Below are 18,271 nucleotides of genomic sequence, written 5' to 3' on the forward strand. Positions count from 1 at the left end.
TTCTCATTTAGTGTCTAGGTCTTGGTCTGCCCTTTCTTTCCTTATAGAACTTAACATTGAATATTTATATGTCCTTAACTACAAAAACAAAAAAATCTGATTGGGTTCAACAGGGACAAAAACACAAACAAACAATAAAACCCAAAACTTTCCAAAAGGCCTGTGATCCGTGATCGAGGGCTATATTCAATTCCCTGGTCTAGGAGGCCAAATGTCTTTCAATGAAGTATTTGGTATTTCCTCTGCAAAAGCCCTTCTTGACCTCCTGCACAGAGATTGTTTTCTCATAGTTCTGAGAAAGCTCAGCCGGGTGATTCCAGCTGGGTATTTTGAATCTTGGCATCTCACAAATCCCTGCTGAGGGAACAACTTCACAATGAATTTTGTCCTGCTCAGATCTGTTCACAGTAATCAGCCAATTGATGACACCCCCTAAAGCTCACACATCAGCACTACTGAGAACACTGTCACTGAGGATAGTGCACATGCAAGAGAGCTCATACAAATGCTTTGGATGAGACATTTTCAGGGACTATAACTGGGACCTCTGTAGTCGTGCTGTGGCAGGGTAAGGAAGATGTAAGCAGACAGTTTACAAGTGGTTCAAGTTTAAACACAAACCCCCTTTCTAGGGTTTTGGGCCTATTTCAGGATTTTGTGGTTTAACCAGAATACTGCAAACTTAGCAAAATACCTCCAGCTGCTGCATTGCTTCCATGAAGCTGTACAGTCAGCAAGCTCCAGAACACAAAACAAGTATACAAACCAACAAACAACACCGCTTGTATCAAATTGCTTGTCCTGACTTCTAGTCAGCGAAAGCCCTGACTCCTTATCTCCCATGGGAGTGATCTCAGATCAAATGATGAAGTTCTTACTAATCCATTAGTAACTAAGGAGAATGTTAAATATCATCCACTAGGGATAAACATTTTAAAATCAGCATGCCCAGATACAGGGCTGTCCCTAGCTATTCTGGGGCCCTACGCAGCCCCCCCCACGGGTATGTGTGTATGGGGGGAGCCCAGGCCTCCGCGGGGGCTGGGCCCAGGTCTCCGGGGGGGGGGAACTGGCTTGGGGGACGGGGGGAACCAGCCCCCAGCACTCACTGGCGGCATGGCTGGGGCTGCGTCCCTGCACTTCCCGCCGCCGGTGAGTGTAGGCCTGGCCCTGCTGCACTCCTCAGGGACGGGAAGAGGTGGGGCTGGGGCGGAGCAGGGGTGGGAAGAGGCAGGGTGAGGGTGGAGCAGGGGCGGGGGCTTTGGGGAAGGGGTGGAGTGGTGGCAGGGCTGAGGCGGAGCAGGGGTGGGAAGAGGCGAGGCAGGGTGGGGCAGGGGCCGGGGCCATGGGGAAGAGGTGAGGCAGGGGCTGGAGCAGCACGCAGCTGCACAGGGCACTAGGAAAATTGGTGCCCCAAGTTTCCTGGTGCCTTACACAGCTGTGTACTTTGCGTATGGGTAAAGGATGGCCCTGCCCAGATAACTTGCACCCAAAATCCTAAAAGAGTTGGCTGAGGAGATCGATGGAATGAGTATGTTCATTTTTAATAAATACTGGAATAGTGGGGAAATTCCAGAAGATGGAAGAGTGCTAATACTGTGATAATATTAAAAAAGTACAAGTGGGATGACCTGGGTAAAACTCTGGGCAGGTTAGCCTAACATCAATACCAGGCACAATAATGGACAAACTGATAGGGGATTCAATTGATAAAGTACTGATAAAGGATAGGAATATAATTAACACCAGTCAACACGGTTGTATGAAAACTTGTTCTGATCAAACAAACCTAATTTCATTCTCTGAAGAGACTATAAGCATGGTTGATAAAAGTAATTGTGTAGATGTAATATACTTACACTTTTGTAAGGTGTTTAACTCAGTACCACATGAGATTCTGATTAAAAAGCTCTCTCTATAAAATATCAATAAACCACATGTTAAATGAATTAAGAACTGCTGGCTGACAGATCTCAAGTAATTGTTAATGAGGAATCATCATCATCGAATGGGGGTGTTTCTAGTTGGGTTCTGCAGGGGTTTGTACAAGGCTCGACACTATTCAACAGTTTCTGGAAGTAAATATAACATAACTGCTGATAAAATTTGGAGCCTATGACTAAGGTCATTTTATTTTGTTGGAGGAACTGGAACCACAATATGATGGGGGTGGAAATCATACATAAAGGACCATTTGGGATGCTTTAGCAGAGCTGTGCCATGGTCATTTGAGATTCCACAGCTGCTTTTCTTCTGACCTTTCCTAGAGTGTTCAGATTTATGTAGTTGGTTTTTTCTCCTGAATACAGGTGTAGGTAGCTTGAGTGTCCTAGTTCATGATGATGTGTTTCCAGTCAGTTCCTGGAGGTTACACATTTTTCAGCCTAAGATGTCACATATATCAAAGGAACTGTGGTGTTTGGAATAATACATATAGGGGATCAAATGCAATTATTTGCTAGGCACAAGAAAATGCACCTGAAGGGAGGTAAAATCTGTGGTGTACAGGTGTGGAATTATCCTATCAACATTTTTCGTTTGTTTTGACAAAGGAAGGATTTTATCCTGGCAGGTACTGGTTTAGCAGTCAGACATGCATGATTAACAGGAGGACTTAGAAGCAACGTTAAGTCACAACGAAGTTGTTAAAGGCATTATTACTAACAAGATCAACAATTGTTCATGCTGTCCCGGCAACAGGGACGGGAAAAGAACACTAGCAGTGAAGGAGCTATGTTCTGGACAAAGCAATGGGAATTCTGGTGCACAACCTCATATTTGCTCGGTGAATGCCAAGCTGCATTGTTGTCACCTGATGTAGGCCCAGGTAAAAACAACTATCCTTCAGGCCCAGGTTGTGTATAGGGTCTGTGACGCTGGCAGACCAAGTGCCACTCTTGCCAAGGCTTTAGGCCTCAGCTGAGCAATGACAAATTCATTGCTGGAAATCTGTCTGTTTCACCTTTGTGTTAGGTATGGTTAAGATGGGTATTGGAATTATAACAGGTGTTTAGATGTTACATAATGCTTATAAATGGCTACATGTATTAATCTCACTTGCAATATCTCTATCATATGCTATAAGGAAATGTTTTCTTGGAAACTGTGAATTCAGTCAGGAGGGATGGTCTTCTAACCATCAAGAAGGCCTAGCAAAACTAAATGCACCATTGTGGGATATCACAATTCAGAGACATTGTTAATTGCCCCTGCACGTCCATGAAGAGACTACATGCAAAAGTGCTCGTCCCATCAACTTGAATTCTGGAAGAAGGAAATAAAAAAAGCTGACAAGAAAATCTCTCTCTCTCTCTCTCTTTGGCTGTTTGGACTCTCACAGGGCTGAAGCTATGAAACAGAAGCAGAGATCTCCGGAGTCAATCTGGATTAGCCCTAAAAGACATTCATTCAGTGGTGTAGACAGATTGCTGCAGTTCTGTCACCTTTTGGACCCATAGACTGAAATTCATTTGTGTAATATATGTTGCCTACTTTAATCTGTAAATAACTCTCATTTCTTTTTTCTAGTTAATAAATTCTCAATCTTTAGTGTGAGATCTGAGGTGCAAGTGGCACTGGGGTAAGTGACTTGTCTCTTGCGACTGGAAGCAACCTGAATCTTTTGTGATCTTTGATGTATAGCAATCAACTATCACTAAGTCCAGCTTGTCTGGGAGGCAAGATAGCCTGGAATGCCCAAGGGGACTGTCTGTAACTCCATGGTGAGACTGATATAGTGCTTCAGGAGTTCACATTTGTTATTGGGTTGGTGAAATCTAGTTATAGAACATACCATCAGTTAGGGTCTCTGCCCTGCTTTTTGGCAATCTGCCCCGAGGTTGGCATTCACAGTTGTGAACCACTCCAGGGAGTGTGACAGGATCATTCCACAGTGGTGGTGGTGCACTTAGGCAGAAATAGCAGAGTACACTAAATCAGAATTTAATTACAAAGGCAAATCACCCAGCTCTGACATAGTCCTATTTGCATCTCTCCTCTCCAACAATGACCCCACTTCAATGCTCCTTTCATCACCTTCTCCCCTAATAGTCTCTGTGCCTTGGGGTTATTATTAGTATTGTGATAGTGCTTAGGAACCCTAGTCATGGACTGGAACCCCAGTGTGCTAGGCGCTATACACACAGAACAAAAAGATAATCCCTCCCCCAAGTAGTTTATAGTCAAAGTAATTTTGTTCCATGCTGCTACTATCCATCCAGCCTCCAAATCTGTCCATCCAGGATCTACCACACTGACTTTCAAACTCCCCCAATAACTCACCTGCTAAAAAAGAGGGAGCATGCTCACACTTCAACGTGAACTAAAATCAAATGTCTCTTAACTATACAGATGTACTTATGTCTAACCTGAGTAACATTTTCCACCTCCTGGGTATCTTTTCTATCAGTTATTTATTTATTTTAAGTAAAGATAGACAAAGAAAGGTGCCCATCCCAAGTGCTAAAACAACGGAACCTTTGACAGGCATTTAAAAGCACAAACTGTAATTATGAAAAAAAAACCAGCAGTGACCTCCACCATATGCAAATAGCAGCCACTCAAATCTATTAGTAAAAGAAAAACTGGAAATCCTATCTCACCCTCCCATAAAAATTATACTTCAAGCATCAAATGAACCCATACCTAAAAAACTAAACCTTGCAGCTTCCTCTTTGAGGAAGCATTCCTTTAACAGCATGGAGACAGGCAGTTAGTATGAAGGTACCTAAATTGAATAAGAAAAATAAAATCAGTGATGATGTTAACAGTTTTGATGCTGGGATGGCAGATAGAAGGAAGAGCCAGTGTTCTTAGCTACAGTATGTTGTGATTGTGAGATAGTGTTCAATATCATGCTGTCCAGGCTCTTGATTTTTATAGCTAACATGCACTTTAACCTAGAGAAATATTTTGAAAGCCTTATTTAATAGTTAGACCATGACAAAGTCATGGGCCAAGTACAGAGGGCAAGGACCTGACAGGCTTTCCTTGAGCAGAGTGTTATCTCTTGTTTGCTGGAGATGTTAGAATCAGAAATGGGATTTGGAGCTCATGTTCTGGTTTGTAACCCTCTAAGGTCTAGGGAAGTTTGGATCTGGATTCAGAGCTTCACAGCTTGGGCCCATCATTCCTGCCTGCTGGTGGGATGACTTGGTTTAAGGAGAGTTTATGGGGTCAGCCTCTTCAAAAGAGGAGGAAGACATTTCAGTAGAAAGTTGTTTAGCAGAGGAAAGGGCTGATTACGAATAGGGGACAAACACGGTAGGGGAAGTTCCTTCCAAAGGATTGTTACACTCAGCTGGAAGAGTTCAGATCACTGGTACAACCTAGATGTCAGAAGAGATTTGTGTGTGTGTGTGTGTGTGTGTGTGTGTGTGTGTGTGTGTGTGTGTGTGTGTGTGTGTGTGTGTGTGTGTGTGTGTGTGTGTGTGTGTGTGTCTAAGATCCACACTTTTTAACCTGCAATTCCTAAACCAATAAATCACTGGCGTATGGCAGGTGGCCATGTTACTTTACTTTCCATGTGCTTACCCCAGTGGTAAATTTGGCCACATGGAGGTCAAATAACTTAAGTGATGCTGAAGCCTCTTTGGCTTTCCAGTAATGTTGGAGTGTTTTAATTTGGTTTCAAAAGAGCAAAAATGTGGCATTGTGCCAGGTTCATGTGTCACTGATGCTGCATGCTTTATAAGCAATCAGCCCACATCAACGAGAACAGGTGTGTGCTATGCAAAAGGGCAGGTAAAGGTCTCTCTCCTTCTGGCAGTAGGTTATTCCAATGCAGCCTTAGATCCTGATTCATTAACTAGGTGTGTGCCATTTCTGTGAGCTTCACAATGAGGCTACAGTAACGGTGGGATACATTTTATGGTATTCTTTCTTAGAGATCTCCTTTTCTACCCCTGACGGCCATCAACTAAAATGTTGCCATCAAATCTAAGGGTAGTATACATTCCGAAGAAAGGGAGAAATATCGGACAATAGGCTCAATCCTGCTTCCACTAGGATTTTTACTGTTGAATACAATGAGAGCCAGATGATACCCTAGCACTCAAAAATAGCTTTGCAGGAACTAAGCTCATTAACGTGAGCTAGGTCCCTTTGCTATTAATTCCTCTCCTCCCCATTGCATCAACCTTCTTTTAGCTGAGGACGACTGAACAGGATTATCTGCAGAGCCCATTAAATGCTGCTTGTAGATTGGCGGAGGGCTTGCTGCAGGAGGACAAGGTGCCAAGAGGGAGCAGGCTGCTTGTGTAGCACTCCCACCCACAAAGATTGGACCTGGGTCTTCATCATGGTAATGCAGAGTTCTAACCTGCAAATAACCCAGTCTGTTGCTGTTTTATGCATATAAACTTGAGATGGAAAAGACCTATTGGGTCACCTAGATTAACCCCTTCTCAGTGCAGGGCTGTTCCCTGTTGTTATTTATATTCTGGCAACTTCTAGAAGCCCCAACTGAGATCAAGGCCTCACTATACAGAGTAAGAGAGGGTCCCTGCCGTGAAAAGTTTACAGTCTAATTAGGCAAGACAGACAAAGGGTTGGAGGGGAAATAAAGACACAGAGAGATGACACGATGCATCCAAGGCCACGCAGCAGGTCAGTGAACAGAACCACGTCTCTGGACTACCAACCCAGTTCCCTGACCCACGCTGCCTTTGTACACTTACTACTGTTACATCCAATCTGGATTTAAAATGTGGTGGGGTCCCCCACTTCCTCTGGGAGATTATCCCATAGGACAACAGAGCTCACTGTCCAGAATTCTCTCCTGATATTCAACCTAAATTTGACCTTCCTTACTATCTACCTTGCAGCTGCTAGTTATATGTCCTTTTAGCAGGCTAATTATTTCCTCTCCAGTCTCGGTGTTTACATCCTTCAAATATTTACAAACCCTTATTTGTGGAAAAAGAAAATAAATCACCAAAATAATTGGCACTTGCTTTGAATGAGGATCATGAAACTCTAGTTATTTAATTCACAGCAGGCATGGAAGCAGCTCACTGCAGAACAGCAGTACGATTCCCCGCCCAGCTCCAAAGCCAGCTGATATTGATTCAAAATGTACCAGTGGGTAGCTTCCAAAAGCCAACCAAGTTAAAGATAATACCAATGAGCTAATAGTATCACTACTACTGGAAGAGAAAGGCTGTGGCGCTGATTTTTAGAGGTATTTAAATATTGCTCCACTCAGCACTGCAATGTCTAACTGACTTAGGAACCTAAGCCCCTTTCAGTGGGATTTAGACTCCTAAGTGCCCAATTCACTTTGGAAAATGATTCTTAGGACTTGTCTACACTGCTCCCCAGTTCAGACAATGGAGGTGTGAACAGCAGCGTGCACCTAAGTGATGTGTTGTCACTCCACTAACAGTGCTGCGGATGCAAACTAAAAGGTTCACTGTTCACGTTAACATAGCATTCTTCAAACAGGACTACATTAATTTGAACTAGGAACCTTTTAGTACACGCCCGCAGCATCCACACAGGACGTTACTGAGCAGCACCTTGGCGCGTACTGCTGTCCACATCCTCGTAGTCTAGACTGTTTGGTCGTGCAGCCATAGCCTTAGTCATAGGCTCCATAACTGCTGATAAAATGTGTGGCACTGCTGAGCAGACCAATGCCTAAATAGCTAAAAAATCTGGGCCAGAGCTCCTACTCCTTGCAGTATGGTTATCTTTAAATGTTGTACTTTTCCTCTCATCATGAGCTTTTCTTTTCAGTCTCGTGGCAAGAACTTGCTCTATTGTGAGGTCAAGACAAAATATCAGCCATGTGGCACCACAACTCAATGCTGCTGCACCAGCCCCATTACACTGGGAGGCTTTAACAACCCATCAGTCAGGACAGCTGACAGGCCGACATCAGCATCACTCCTCTCCCTGGAAAATCCGGACCACAGGGAGTTCTAGCTAGTTCTGGTTTCTAGCTCAACCACACCACATCACAACCCCCTTTATAACATTAATATTTCTTAGTACTCCATCTCCATCAGGCAAGAAAGCAACTTCATGCAGAAAAAGCACTGTGACATAAAACTGGGCCCAGGAGGCAGCTCCAGTGCAATTCAGGAAAATGACTGTCTGGAAGAGAGATTTGTACTGTCAGGTTGTTTGCTGTAATTCTGCATTGGGTCGCGGTGGGGAGAGATGAACACTAACTGCAGCCAAGGCCAGAGTTGAAACCGTGCCACCTGGGCTTCTTTCTGCATAAGCAGGGATTCAGCTCAGGATGAGGGTTATTCAAGGTTGGCTTCCCACCCTTTCAACCCCCTCACACATACATACACACACCATCCCTGTTCTGCACTAAGGTGAGAGCCTACAACCAGCCTACACCCACTGACAAGTAGGGCTGATGCTTGTCAATGAAATTATTATACCATTTCAGGTACACGAAAGAAGTCATGCGCTTGGTGCATCTTCCACTCCATGTAGCTACTGGCACTGTGCCCATCACTGTGGTATCTGAGCACCAACCTGGTACCTATGTGAAGATAGTATTACCTCTGCAAAACTTCTAGCTCCCACGAGCTTAAAATAAAGGAGTCCAGAAGTTGCTTTTGTGTTCAGATCACTGTGCAGTAACTTGTTACTCTAGGTGGTCCACCTAGGTATGGTATTTTGGTTCTGATTTAGTTTCACTATTGTGACTTAGCTATACAGTGAAACATAGATAAGAGAACAGATACTGTAGAAGGCTGAGTCACTTATTACCACCATCACTTTATTGCTGAGAGTTCTGTAGGACCATGTCATTTTCTGCATAACATCTAAAGGTGCCTTATGAAGCCAACAAACAATAAGGACTTCATTCTGTGTTACTGATATTACATTTTCCTATTTTTGTCCCCTGCAAAATGTGTTGTACTAGAGACAACATCCCATTTCATACTGTAGAAAACCAGTTCAAGACAGTCTGTTTATTCAGTTTGCAGAACATAGCAAAGGAATGATTCTGATAATTTGACACCACTGTTTTTAAGGGTTTTTGCCAAATTCTGGTCCATTTCCCAGAGCTGTGAAATAGATTAATTAATTTAGAACGTTTCAAGTTAGTTTTCTGGAATGCTGCAACATTGTGCACGGCATTGGTATCGTTTCAAGTGGTATAACATCAATTAAATACATCTGAGTTAAATGCGTTGGGAATTAAGTCTCCCAGCTCTGATCTTGGAGGCTGCTTTATAAGTTGGAGTTGTAACAACTTTTTACAGTTCAATCCCCCCTTCCTCTCACGAGTCTGAACTCAATTAGAACCAGCCTGAAAAATTAACATACATGAGATTTAAATCAAAATTTACAAACCAGCAATAATGTTATTTGGTTTTTCATTGTTATAAATCCTCTAAGTTCAGTTTAAATAAACACCATGTACGGGGTCCATAAACACGGTTAACAATATAAACAGCATTTAACAAGAATGCAAGATGTTCAATTTTATAAAAATTACATCTGCAAGTTGTTAAAGGGGAATCTACAGGAAACGTGTCAAACAATGCTGTTCATTGTGCACACCACTGAAATAACAAGACTTATGCATCTGGAGTCAGTTACTGGCATAGCACTCAAATAAAGTATTGCATTGCATTTAATAAAGTAAACATTATTAATCAAGCGGTGGATGTAACAGTGTGCCATCCAGTTGGTGTTTTTAATTACCTTCTTGAGAGATGACAATGAACTTTGATGATTTGATGGCTTTGCCGTCTAGAGTCCAGGTGACAGCTGCAGGGGGATCAGAGGAAATCCGACATTGTAACACTAATTTTTCACCATCCACTACATGAGTATCCTGGAGCTTCTCTGTAAATGATGGTGCCATTCCTTTGCTGTCGACTTTCTTCTCAATTATTCCACCATCTACCATTGAGCACCCATGTGCACAGTTTGTGTCATTCTTCTCCTCCTCTTTCACCTCTGGTTTGGCATGCTGAGCTTCAGAGTTGGTCCTGGCATTCTGAGCCACAGAATTGGTGCTGGTGTTCCGAGCTTGGGCATTGGTGCTGCCATTCTCAGCTGGTGGCTTCTTCTTCGAGCCAAGCACAGATCTGAAATCTGGGGTGGCTGGTTTAGGGGGTGGCACCTTCTCTGGCAAGGAGACTTTGGGGGTGCCCTTCTTGGCCAGCACCGCACGGAAGTCCACCTGTTGAGGGCTGTGAACTTTCCTTTCCTCCTCCGACAAGGTCTTGGGCTTGACCTGCCGCTGCAGGTTAGCGCGGAAGTCCATTTGCTCAGCTGGGATTTCTTTCAGCTCCTCCTCAGAAAAGCTTTTAGTGTTGACTTTCTTCCCCAAAATGTCACGGAAATCAAGCTGCTCTGCTTCCTGCTGTCGAAGCCTCTCTTCTGTATGCTCCCGGGTTTCCACTCGTCTTTTGAGTACCCCTCGAACGTCTTCCTGCTCCTCCTCAGCTGGTCTGGTGTCACCACCGCTCTTTCTGAAGCCACTGATTCTGCCGAAAGTTAGTACACCATGATCACCACCATCTCTTCGTTCTCCAGAGCTGGCTGGTTCCCTACCACTGTGATCAGCAAAAGCAAAAAGAAAGAGACAGCCAGGAAAGGGGCTGGTTTAAAATGTCAGGAAACAATCTCAGAGCAAGGATGAAATGTGTTTATAGAAGGGAAGTTTGATTAGAGGAGCACACTCCATTAGTTTATTGCATCAGTGATGACTTCAGGAGCCATATATGGGCACAAACAAAAAAAGATTTCTACACTGGCTTGGTACAATATGCTTCAACTGTATGATGAAAACAATTTGTTGGGTCACATTTGGGGATTAGGCTGAAATGAAGCCAGCCTGGGTCTGGAAGGGCAGAGAATTAGCATAGCAAAAATAGACAAAATCCACCCATGCAAGTCCCTGGGAACTGTACTCACTCTCTGTGCATTTCTCCTCCGGAAACTGAACTCTCTCTCAGCATCAGAGACACCTGGCAGCTGCATTCTCCAACTTGGTTCCTGAAAAGTTTAAGGGAAATCGGAAGAGAAGGATATTCCTCACCCCCACCAGAACAATATGCCTGAGTTAAATTGCTTTGCGTTCCACTAAAATACATCAAAACCAGCGTGTCCCTCTCCTTTTCTGAGCTCAGTATCCTGGTGGATGGCTAAGTTGGTTAGGTTACTATGTGTCTGGATGAATGGTATCTCCAAAAGCTGTTGCCAATTGGCTGTTACTTGCATTATGGAATGAACAAACACTCCCACCCACCTTCTTAAACCAAAACCAAAGCACACTTAAAGAATGAAACAGCCCCACACAAACAAGCTAAAGAAAAACAAATATAAAAGCTGGAAAATCTAGGCAGAGGAAGAGGCTATTTTGCAATGTTTAAAATCTTTCCAACTCTGCCCTAGTGTTTATATGTTCAGATCCAAGCTTTTAACTTTCCGAACGCTAAGATAGTAAAAGCAGGGTCTCATTCCCCCTTGCCCCTCCCCAACCAACCAATCCGCACACCCAATCCACATGGATTGCTCCAGCCTGTACATGTTTATATTAAAAAACATAAAAGTGTCACCATATATGGTGCTGAGCCTTTATTCTTCCTTTTGCAGAGGAATGCCACAGATGCCTTTTGTAAATGGCTCCCATTAAAGAAGTCATTAAAGTGCTTCCCTTCCCCCACTATGCTTCTCCAGCAGACGTAATATTCTCCTAGCTGCAAACTGCTCATCTCCACTTAACTTAGGAGACTCCAAGTGCTGAAGTTCACGTCCCTGGCAATAGTACAGTCATCCTGACTGCACCTTGTGTTGGCATTTAAAAAAAAACCAAAACACAAAATTGACCCCTTTCCAATGATTAAAGACCATGGAGATATTTTATTGGTGGGTGGATTTTTGGTCCTTTCCAGTCTAGGCACAAACTCCCAACTGGACTGGAAACTCCTGGATGGATTTATTTTTAAACAAAGATGATATATATCTCTGGAAACATTCTCAGGACATGTGCATGTGAACGTAGAGGTTTTTCCCCAGCTCTTCCCTTTTCAAAAGGCTTTTACTTAGTAAGACCACCACAGAACCCCTTTTGGCCCATTATGCACTGAAGTTTTAAATATGGATTTTAAAGTAGTTTCTGGTAGCTCAGGTTAAACAGAGTTTGCCTGGCCAATTTTTCAACAGTACTAGAAAACGTTTTCCTAGACAGGCCCTGTTTATATGAACACCCTTTAGAACAGAGGTGGGCAAACTACTGTCCTGCCCGGCCCTTGAGCTCCCAGCCTGGGAGGCTAGCCCCCGGCCCCTCCCTCGCTGTTCCCTTCCCCCGCAGCCTCAGCGTGCCGCCAGCGCTCTGGCCTGCTGCTCTTGCTGGGCAGCATGGTGGAGTGGCTGGCTCCGGCATGGTAAGGGGGCGGGGAGCGGGGGGTCCCAGGGGGCAGTCAGGAAGCAGGGGGTCGTTGGATGGAGTGGAGGTTCTGGGGGGTGGGGCAGTCAGGGGACAGGAAGTGGTTGGATAGGCGAGGGAGTCCTGGGGGCCTGTCAGTGATCGGGGGTGTGGACAGCGGTCGGGGCAGTCAGGGGACAGGGAGAAGGGGGGGTTGGATAGGGGGTGGGGTCCCGGGGGCAGTTAGGGGCAGGGGTCCCAGGAGGGGGTGGTCAGGGGGCAAGGAGCAGGGGGGGTTGGATGGGTCAGGGATTCTGAGGGGGGCAGTCAGGAGGCGGGAAGTGGGAGGGGGCAGATAGGGGGCGGGGGCCAGGCTGTTTGGGGAGGCACAGCCTTCTCTACTTGGCCCTCCATATGGTTTTTCAACCCCAATGTGGCCCTTGGGCCAAAAACCCCTGATTTAGAACATACTATAGTATTCAACACCAATGGTCCAAGTCTCTGTGACTTAGCACAGTATGACATAGTGGTTAGAATCAATTCAGAAGATCCAGCAGGAGGCTATATTTTTATAATGGTAATTATAAAATTATAATGGTTACCATCACCATCATGCAGCTTTTTTGTTACTAGTTTGCCTTTGGTTTATTTAAGAAAGAAAAGAAAATGTAGTTTTTAGTAACCAGGCAATGGGGTGCTTACAAATAATTCAACCCCACAACACAGCGCTGTCCACTGACAGGAATGACCTTATTTCACAGAGGTCACCCCCAAATGGAATGGCGTTGTAAGCCACCAAGAACAAGCCAGGAGCCACGACACCAAACACAAAATCCTCCTTCCAAGAACTCTGCCCATGACCACAACTCATCATGGAACACTGACTGCAATCCAGAGCAGTACCACAGACTCTGACCCCCGGCCCCTCCTGGATGTAAGAGACGAGAGAACACCTGTAGCCCTAGCGAATAGATACTCCCCTGATGAAAGATCTGCCACCAACTCTAAAACATAGTCCAACCCATGGGCGGCGGGTATAAGAGGCTAAGCCTCCCCAGACAGCTGGCCCGCCACCTTTGGAGCACAGCACCGCTGAAAGGGTGCCTGGGCCATGGCCCGGCCCACACTCTGCCCCCACGGCCCCACTCGTCCTCTTCACCCTGAGGGCCTGCCCTCACTCTGCCTTTTCCAGTCCCTGCTCCCCCACCTTACGGGAGGGGGGTGAAGAGGCACGTGCAAGCGGTAAGCAGCCGGTCAGCTGGCGCGGGTGACCCTTCGGGAGAGGGGGTGAAGACACGTGATAACGGACGGGGGAGCCTTGGGGGTAGGGTTGCCAACTTTCTAATCACACAAAACTGAACACCCCTGCCCTGCCCCCATTTGCTCCATCCCCCCTCCCGCCATAGCTCGCTCTTCTCCACCCTCACTCACTTTCACTGGGCTGGGACAGGGGGTTGGGGTGCAGAAGTGGGGGTGAGGTCTCTGTGGTGGGGCCAGGGATGAGGAGTTTGGAGTGCAGGAGAGGGCTCCAGGCTGGGGCAGGAGGTTGGGGTACAGGGGCTCTGGGCTGGGGGTGCAGGCTCCAGGTGGGGCCAGAAATGAGGGGTTTGGGGTGCAGGAGGAGGCTCTGGGCTGGGACAGGGGGTTGGGCGGGGGGAGTTTGGGGTCCTGGTGGCGCTTATGGCAGCTCCCAGGAAGTGGCCACCAGGTCCCTGAAGCCCCTAGGCACATGGGCGGCCAGGGAGGCTCTATGTGCTGCCCTTGTGCCTGCAGGCACTGCCCCACAGCTCCCATTGATCGTGGTTCCCGGCCAATGGGAGCTGCAGAGCTGGCGCTGGGGGTGGAGGCAGCGCACAGAGACTCCCTGGCCACCTATGCACCTAGGGGTTGCGGACACCTGGCGGACACTTCCAGGACTCACAGGGAGCCTGCCTTAGCCCCGGGGCCCCTGCTGCGCAGCCTACCAGACTTTTAACAACCTGGTCAGTAGTACCAACCGGAGCCGCAAGGGTCCCTTTTCAACTGGGCGTTCCGGTCAAAAACCGGACCCCTGGCAACCCTACTTGGGGGAAGGTGTGGGTAAGGAGAGGGCCTCGGGGGAAGAGGCCGGGTGGGGAGTGTGGGTGGGGCTTCAGGGGGAGGAAGCCGAGCAGAGGCAGGCCTCCAGGTGGGGCCATGGTCTGAGCCTGCCCAGCCTCCCCAAATGGAGGAGTCACGAGCCTCCCATGTTCCAATCAATCCTAAAGAAACCACTGCTTGATACTAGAGACCTTTTAAACTGCTTCCTAGTGGCCAGACTTCCTCTGGAAGCAAGCGAATTAAGAAAACAGGAGAACAGCAACAGTCTCCAACATCACGTGTTAAGCTGCGAGTATACTGGATTCCTCTCAGCCAGGCTTCAAGCCAGGCATGGTACTGGGACAGCACTTGTTGCACTGGTGGATGAAGCCCTCCTGATGTTCTCAGCCTAGGGATGCTACTTCTGTGCTCATCTTAATGGACCTTTTTGCAACATCTGATACCCAAATAATATTCCTTTCCCACCTCCAAGAAGCTCTCAGCATGAATGGAAACACTCTGAAATGTTGCAGAGCCAGTGCAGACCAGTGCCAGAGGAACCATGGAAGTCACTCCCACATGAGATAAATGACCATGGACCTCACCATTTTCATTACTGAATGCAGAACCCATTCATTACTGCAGCTTAGCTTTCCTTCTACAAGTTCTTCACACATGCAAAATAAACAAAGTAAAGAAAAAGTCCTATAAACTACCCAGCTATTTCTCCTGCAGTCTGGGAATGGAGGAAAAAAAAAAAAAAGAAGAGAGATTTCTATTCCAATTTCTATTTTTAAATACTTGGGAAGTGTTTGGATACTATGGTGACAGTGGGCCACATAAGTAGCTAGATAGATAAAACCATCCTGAGGCAGTTTCCTAAATCCTTTTTTATGATCTGCAGGTTCTAGCAAATGCCTGGGATTTGGGACCACTGGCTTCACGCCTTGACTCTGCCACTGTTTCACTGTGTCCTTGTCAAATCGCTTTAAGTCTCCGAGTTAAATCCTGGCTCCAGTGAAATTTATGTGCTTTTTACCACTGATTTCAATGGGGGCAGGATTTTACCTTTGTGCTTTAACTTCACCATCTATAAAATGGGGATAATATGACTTACTCACCTCTGCAACGTGCTTTGAGATCTTCAGATTAATACGGTGATAGAAGTGCAAATTATTATTATTATTTAGGAGGGACTGGATGGCTCAGAGGATTAGTAAGAGGATACTAAGCATTTCACATACAGGATGCTGGTTTGACTCCAAGCTAGGTTGATAGTGGCATATATATATGTATTTTTGGCATTCCTGCAACCTATTTTATATATATAAAAACTCTCTCATGTTGGGATCTTATATGCTAAACAGCAGACAGAGGCAGATTTCAACAGCTGAGTTACCAAAACCTTCCTAATGCTGGAATTATGTATAGGTCCCTAACTGTAGCTGAGTTTAATGGTTGCACTATAAAGAACCGTGTTGGAAGTGTTGGACTCTGTAGAATTGCTTTGCAGAACACTATTACACAGGACTTATCTTTAAAATGACAAAGAATTTAAAAAACAAACAAAACCCCAGCTGTGAAGCCCGAAGTGATTTTAAAAATAGCTTCTGTCCTAATTGTAGGATCAGTTTTCTCTGGAACGGCTTTTATGTTCAAAATATCTTGAAAGGCTAATTTCTTGGCAGGATCTATTCAAATATTTTCACTGTACCTTAGGTCTGACACTTCCTGCATGTCCCCAGAAAGTGGGAAGCAAAGAAAAAGCACAGCTAGCTGAAGTAAGGGGCCATGTTGAAGATTCCTGCTGGGTGGTGGCGTGTGAAACAAGGATTGCAGAGTGAATTATGCTTTCTAAAAATTAACTGAAAAAGGGCGAACAAGTTGACCTCTAGCTGCAGCTCTGGAGCTTTAGGGACGCTTGTTGTGAGGATTCAGAATAGAGTTTGGCAACTCTTTGCTCAGAGGCAGTTACATGGGAACAATGTCCAGATCATGCAAAGTTTTAACCCTAAGAAAACTCACTAACCATACTGGGCAGATCATCAGCTTCAAAGGAGCTACACTGATTTACACAGCTAAGGATTGGGCCAAAAGTGTTTTACACCTTTATTAGGGTTTGGCAACTTTGTAATGGATAAGGGGACAAGAGACAATGTGGAGGGGAGGTCACTGCTTTCTTCCTTAAAAACACAGAGCACGTTGATAGAGCACAGGATTTGCACAGAAATGAGTAACACATTCTCCCAGCCAGACCATTGTTTCTAAAGGATAACTGCCACTGGGTGCAATCTGGGACATCCCAATTGCTCTGCAAATTACCTTTACTCAATGAAATTCAAGGTATCCCTGGCTCATGAGGAGGGGGAGCTAACCTTAGGTTTTCTTCACACCCTCAAAAACTCTATATAAAGTAATCAAAACTAATCAAACTTTCAAAGAGGCGGCAAAGGAGGAAGAAAGAGCAATTGTTACTGCTCTATTTAAATGTTGGGGAAGGGCTCGACTATTATGGGGATAGGGTGGTGACCTACGCAGAGCAGAGGATTTGCAGAAGAAGCAAGAGGATAATTGCAAGACTATGTTATTATGGAGACAATGGCTTGGCTTTAGGATTTGGGGGCTTCTCCAATTATTCCTGTTGTCCCTGTTTACGCCAGAGAAGGTGCATCAGGAAAGAGAAAGCATTGTAAAGAAGCACAGAGATTTTGGCAAGATGAGATGACGATAAGGTGTATCAAAGCAGGCATCGCTGGCAGAGTACGGGGGCGGGGGGGGAAGGTGTTTCCATTTCCCTAGTTAAAAAGCACTGCTTACCTTTAATTGGCTAAACCAATTTTTCTTCACTTCCTGGACCAGGATCTGATTTACACTGTTGTATCAGCAAACGGATTCTGCTCCTTTGTCTCTCAACTGAGCAGCGTTGCTGGTGCAGCTATACAGGCTGCTGTTTCCATTTCAATGGCTGCAGCTCAGGAGCGGGTGATTCAATCCCTCTATTTATACTAATTTGTGGAACACCATTCCTATGGCCCTTTACAATAACATGTCAGCAAAACATTGCTAATGTAATGAAAACAAACACAGCTAGCACAAAGAACTGAGTTCTGTTTAGTTTTAAAACAAGGAATAGTATCAGCTTAACCACTGTCCCTTGACATTCAGCATTCCACCCCCAAGGGACAAGGTAAGCAAATAGGCCAGTTAGCATTTATGGAAAGAAAAGAGAAGAAGAAAGGGAGCTAAATAATAATCACTGATAGAACACAATAACCAGACTGGGTTGTATACCTGTGTGAGTTAACTGGGACACAACAGAGTGGAAGAATGAAGGTAAGAGGCCTAAAGATTTTTAACATGCTTTTTGAATTTGTGGGTAGTCAATGCAAATGGAAAATTGGGGAAGACATGAATAATATTTAGTAGTGCTTAGAAACTTCAGAGAAAAGCATCTTAGAAACACCTAAGATAGATAGAATATCACACTTGATTAGTCTCTAATTCTTTAAAGGTGTCCCTATAGAAGTCAATGGGAGTTTTGCCATCAGCTTCAGGGGGGCAGGATGTCACCGTGCAAGTGCCTTATGGCTTGTGCAAGGTACTATATAAAATTAATACGACAAATGGTAAAGTACACTTCATTTGAAGAAAAATAGACTATGTTTTAAGATCTTCTGGTGCACTATAATACCAGCCTGCTCTATAGCTGGGATTTCTCAGCTACACTATGTGATGGGGTATCCACCCCACACAGGACTGAAAGGGGTTAAAGTGGCCAGCTAGGCCTATTAACTTCACGGGCTGCACCTGGAAGAAGAGCCAGGGTGCAAGGAATTGATTGTAAGCAGGTTCAGCGGGGCTGTA

At 45.3% G+C, this 18,271-nt stretch overlaps 1 protein-coding gene across 5 annotated transcripts in view; it reads right to left on the reverse strand.

Annotated features, from left to right (window-relative positions):
- The window catches only part of MYLK (myosin light chain kinase), a 320,305-nt gene that overhangs the window by 80,650 nt on the left and 221,384 nt on the right, over window positions 1-18,271 (reverse strand). For 3 of the 5 annotated variants that reach the window (XM_074967150.1, XM_074967152.1, XM_074967151.1), the window contains 2 exons: window positions 10,897-10,977; window positions 9,676-10,535 (listed from right to left, as the gene is read on the reverse strand). In XM_074967150.1, coding sequence (XP_074823251.1) covers window positions 9,676-10,535; window positions 10,897-10,977 — 941 coding nt within the window. Of the gene's footprint in view, window positions 1-9,675; window positions 10,536-10,896; window positions 10,978-11,540; window positions 11,817-17,224; window positions 17,381-18,271 lie in introns of those variants that run through there. The other 2 variants (XM_074967155.1, XM_074967154.1) reach the window with 2 other exon arrangements.

This window comes from Natator depressus, chromosome 11 (assembly GCF_965152275.1).
Source record: "Natator depressus isolate rNatDep1 chromosome 11, rNatDep2.hap1, whole genome shotgun sequence".
Lineage (NCBI taxonomy): Eukaryota > Metazoa > Chordata > Testudines > Cheloniidae > Natator > Natator depressus.